General features: G+C 44.6%; 1 protein-coding gene across 1 annotated transcript; it reads left to right on the forward strand.

Moving 5' to 3' along the window:
* Positions 1-1,078: 1,078 nt before the first annotated feature.
* On the forward strand, positions 1,079-4,872 carry PPP1R3D (protein phosphatase 1 regulatory subunit 3D). Its single transcript, XM_066586617.1, has one exon. It carries the CDS (start codon positions 1,337-1,339, stop codon positions 2,222-2,224), a length of 888 nt encoding a protein of 295 aa, XP_066442714.1. The 5' UTR covers positions 1,079-1,336; the 3' UTR covers positions 2,225-4,872.
* Positions 4,873-5,227: the final 355 nt, after the last annotated feature.

Consider the following 5,227-nt stretch of genomic DNA (forward strand, 5'->3'; position numbering starts at 1 on the left):
TCTGAAGCTGCCAAAGTTGCACAGCAATGTACAATACAGTGTAAGTGAACGGGATGTTAACAAACCCTATTCACATGTAGCGGAAAAAATCTGCAGTGGAAGGTTGTCATGCTGTAGATATTTGGGTCTGCGGCACGCTCTACTAGTTACAGACATTGTCTTCTTTCAGCCCAATATACTATGTAAGTATGTCACTGTAGCAGGGCCGGACGTCATCATCGGGGTTGGAGCAGAAAGTCTAATAGGCTGGTTTGCTCCCACTGAAATTAATGGGAGCAAAGCCGCCTATTATACTACTGGCTCTCACCCTGATAGTAATATCTGGCCCTGCCAGACTGACAGCAGGCTGGGTGCTTAGCTGATCCCGTGCGGCAAAGCCCCACCAATCAACTATTGATGACCTATCCTGAAGATAGGTTTATCAATAATAAAACACCAGAAAACCCCTTTAAATAGTATTCTAGTGTATGTTTTTATGATTTTTTTTGTGTGATTATCATAGCATATATATTACCTGCTAAATATACATATGGTCCTTTATGGGGAAATTTGGAGTTATGGGCAGATTTAACTTTTGCTTAAAATTAAATTCCCCTTGAGACAAAAAAGCATACAGCTATATCACTGAATAATGTATAGCCTGCTTGTGTCATTGGATGCTTTTTGCATATATAAAGACAATAAAAAGACTGTTTGGAAAGCTCTGATTTCCTAACAGCAGTAAGAGGAAGGAAGCTACGTCTCAAGAGGCTGGACCAATACAATATGAGAATGCACTGGTCCAATCACCGGAAAGGACATTTACACGGCTTACACAAAACAGTAATGTTCCCACCCATATTGTAGCTGCAGAACAGAAAGAAAAAGGGTTGATTCAGTTGTGCATTAGGCTGCGGTGTATTCCAGTTGTGCATTAGGCTGCGGTGTATTCCAGTTGTGCATTAGGCTGCGGTGTATTCCAGTTGTGCATTAGGCTGCGGTCTCACTCCTGGCTGCTGAACAATGACTGCGCTCTGACTGATGCCAGCCCTCCAGTGCTGTCTGCTGTCTGTGAGAGACGGTGGGAGTGTTCATTGATAAGGTCATCTCTAGCTGCCAGTGCCTCCCCGCCTAGGGGTGTGAACATACTGCTACTGCTGCTAAACCCGGAATTGGAAAAGGTGCATTAACCCTCCTGCACTCTTGCTGATCAGGGATTAGTGGGGCTTTTGTACGGATTCAATTGTCATCGGGACTAAAGTATCTGCTGCATTCAACTTTTTACACAGCAGCCAAACAAGGAAACAAAAGCTGCTTGGATAAATTCCAATATGTAGACATTTACCGTTCGTTAGCCATGTCTTCCGTGCTGCATCCTTCTATAATGCTGCGCCCCCGCAAGGAGCAAGGTGAGCTTGGCATCCCCCGCAGCTTAAGTTACATTAATAACCTTTACCAACATGCACAACTGGCAGAAGGATTTGGTGGGCCAAAAGAGCAGCAGAGATCAGGCCGCCCCCAACGGACAGAGAATAAGGTGAGCAAAGGCTGCGAACCAGAACTGCGCCCGATTATGCGCCGTAGAGCAAAGTCTCTGCCTAGCTCGCCAGAGAGAAGGGCGGCTACCAAATGTCGGCCTCGGTGCCATAAAGTCAGGTTTGCAGATTCCCTTGGTTTGGAGTTGGCGGAAGTGAAGGTGTTCAACGCTAGTGACGACCCCTCCATCCCTCTGCATGTTCTCTCACGGTTGTCTATCAACGCAGACTTGTGTTGTAGCCAAGACTTGGAGGTTTCCATCGTATACTTGGAGCCAGATTTCAAGCAGCCTGTGGAGTGCGGAGATTTCTCGGAGCGTCTGCATCAATATTGCGTCTGCTTAGAGCAAGTTACGAGTTCGGAGCAGCTGGGGATTTCTGGCACCATTCGAGTGTTAAATCTTGCCTTTGAGAAAGCGGTTTCGGTGAGGTATTCATTCACCAACTGGAAAACTCACTATGAGGCGAAGGCAATTTGGCAAAGTAGCGATGGCTCGCTTGTTCCTAGCACAGATGTATTTGCCTTTGTTATTCCGTTACCACCTTTTCTCCAGCAAATTTGCTCTGTGGTACAATTTGCCATAAGATACCGGGTCGGCGATAAAGATTACTGGGATAACAACTACGGGAAAAACTATACCTTTATATCAAAAAGCCACAGGCTCAAAATGCCAAAAGACAGCGAGCAGAGCTGGATCCACTTTATCTGATCTGTTAATTACCCCGCAGCTTCCATCCTGGAGGTAATAACCGGGATACAATAGATTTCTAGTGTGTTCAGGTCTGTGCAGCCTCTGTGGTCACGGAGGGTCTAGAACCAGCGATGTCCCTGACCGAAGCGACTGATCATCAGCTGGACGCTGCTGACTGAACACTGTGTGGTTTGTGGATTATGTGGTAACTTTATAGTTTGCACATCATTTTACATGAGTGCTGTTACTTGTGCTGGACATACTGTGTTTGTTGAATGGTGCTGCTTGGCTGTCGTCAGACAAACACATGGAGGCTAAAAGGTGTTTAATCAATAATGTGATAGAATACATAAGGTTTGTTGCTACAGCTTCCGATAAAGGGAACCCTGTGCAAAAATGAGGGGTGCAAAAACGCAAGACTTACTCAATAAGGGTACTTTCACACAGGACTAAAAAATCAACACCAAAATCTGCATTTACTTGCTGCGGATTTGTACTGGTAGTGAAAATGGGTGAAATCTGCAGTAAATCCACTTGGGAGACGTGGTATATGTTCTCACCATGTGTGAAAGCGCACTTAGGCTATATGCACACGGATGAAATTCTGAGGTGCAACTCGCATCAGTCAGCACACAGACACCCTGTACTGTCTGACGTGTGGGACATCGCACATTACATGTCCTGATCTTGTCCGAGAACCGGACCAGAATAGGACATGCTGTGATATTTCTAACTTGGACTATCAGTTTAAGTGAAAAATTGCTGCTATAAATGAACCTATTCAAATGAATGCTTCTATTTCCGTGTGATTTCAAACCTATTTTTCAGAGTAACCATCAGTATGCATATACCCCTACACTGAATAAAGTCACTTAAAAAAAATAGAAGAAAAAAGCCCATTCATGTGGTTTATGGTTGCGTTGCCAGCCATAGCTTCTCCTGGCGATAGTAGTTGATTCTGGGGCTTTCAAACGCAGGACTTATGGCAATCAGCTGATCACTGGGGTACTTTTATTAGAGAGGGGTGTCTTATTGAATCCCATTATCTGAGTCAGAAGTGCAGAAGGAATGCCCATAATTGGGGTTATCTAGGTTTTCTCCTTAGGATAGTCCATCAATATCTTATCGGTGTGGGCGGATTCCCAGCAACCCCACCAATCATCTGCTCAGACAAGCCTCCTTAACATTTACATCTGATCACAATTCTGTTTGTATTCAGGGCGTTGTACTTTTTTAAAAAACTCTCAGGTTACAATTACCCGTATAGTTTCAGGCAAAATGTTGCACAATATTGACTATTTCCTATAGTATAGCTTTATATCACCATGCTGTTATCTCAAATAATTTAAGAAGCCATTCTAATATAATAATAATCTTTGGTGATCTCAAACTATGCAAACTAATGCGTTCTTATATTTTATATACTTACATCAAATAGCAACTTCCATGAGCCAAGCACACAGCAAATCCTAAAACAATGTTACTACTGCAATGCTCCGATCTGGAGAGCAACACCATATTTTGTTAATCTATTGTAGATTCTGGATATAATCTACTATTGAGTATTTACATGGTTTAGGCTTGGTCATGTACAGCAGCATGGAGGTTACACCCTTGTAATGTGGCCAGAACAACCTGCCTATTTGGAGCGGTCACAGATTAAAGTTAACAATCAAGTTTCCGCAAACCAAGTTGTCTGCATTAAAGAGGCTGCAGCTGTTAACATTTCTCTCCTAACCCTGGGGTAAATCATTGTTAGATTTGTGGGGTCGGACCACCAGGACCCCAATGATCTCCAAAGACTTCAGTCCCTCCTCACCAGCATGTTTATTGGTAGGGAGGAGTTGTGTGGATTGGTGGTCAATCATGTGAACTGCCACTTCATACTATTGAATAGGAAGGATGGAAAGTCAATCCTCCATATACAGTTTTCAGCTGGAATGTCATAGATGTGGCTAATCACACCTATTGTGGGAGAGTAGTTTCTTATACCAAGGACTACTATGTTGCTAGTTATATTTCATGTCATCTATGGTGGAAAGTAAAGTACAGTGGTACCCAAGTATACAGGATGTAGCATCTTCCAGCATTAAACTCAACCTACAGTTTAATTTAGGTAGGCCTCACGCCGACGTAAGCCCATTTACGCTGCCATTTTGCGCATGTGAATTTATTGTATCATAATGCCGTTAAAAGAAACCAATGCTTGCAGGCCTTCTAAAATAAGCCAATGACTGCACCAAATGCAGATATATCCACGAGGATCTCAGAGGTTTTGACAAGCCAGTGAACCTTCTGCCATTAAGATCACTGTCTTGTGTATGAGCAATTTTATTGCAAAAGCAAACAATGACCTGCTAACCATAAACTGCACTTTTCTATGTTGGGACTTCTGTGCTGAAATCTGTTAACGCGACCTCCAGTCCTGATTACCAACTTTTAAGTTAGACTGCAGATAGTGCTGTAGATCTCCCAGGTCCCGAGCTTCTGTATAATAAGACTGCGGCAGGGCCCATCTGCTTAACCAATGCACAGTGTGCATTGGTAGTCTAACTCTAAGACACTACATGCTGCATTCTGATTGGCCAGTGCTGCTTATGTGAGCAGTGCTGGTCAATCTGAGAGCAGCGTGTTGTGCCTTAAAGGGGTTGTCCCGCGATAGCAAGTGGGGTTATGCACTTCTGTATGGCCATATTAATGCACTTTGTAATATACATCGTGCATTAAATATGAGCCATACAGAAGTTATTCACTTACCTTCCCTGCGCTGGCGTCCTCGTCTCCATGGCTCCATCTAACTTCAGCGTCTAATCGCCCGATTAGACGCGCTTGCGCAGAAGGGTCTTCTGCCTTCGGGTCTGTCCGGCAGCAGCCCGTTTTGGCTCCGCCCCCTTCTACGCATCGCGTAGCTCCGCCCCGTCCGCCGATTCCAGCCAATCAGGAGGGTGGAATCGGCACACGTGACGGGGCGGAGCGACGCGATGATGCGTAGAGGGGGCGGAGCCAAAACGGGGCTGCTGC

Source organism: Eleutherodactylus coqui, chromosome 13 (genome assembly GCF_035609145.1).
Source record: "Eleutherodactylus coqui strain aEleCoq1 chromosome 13, aEleCoq1.hap1, whole genome shotgun sequence".
Taxonomy (NCBI): Eukaryota; Metazoa; Chordata; class Amphibia; order Anura; family Eleutherodactylidae; genus Eleutherodactylus; species Eleutherodactylus coqui.

Coding starts and splice junctions, on each gene's coding strand:
- PPP1R3D (XM_066586617.1), top strand. CDS start 1,337: ATGTCTTCCGTGCTGCATCCTTCTATAATGCTGCGCCCCCGCAAGGAG.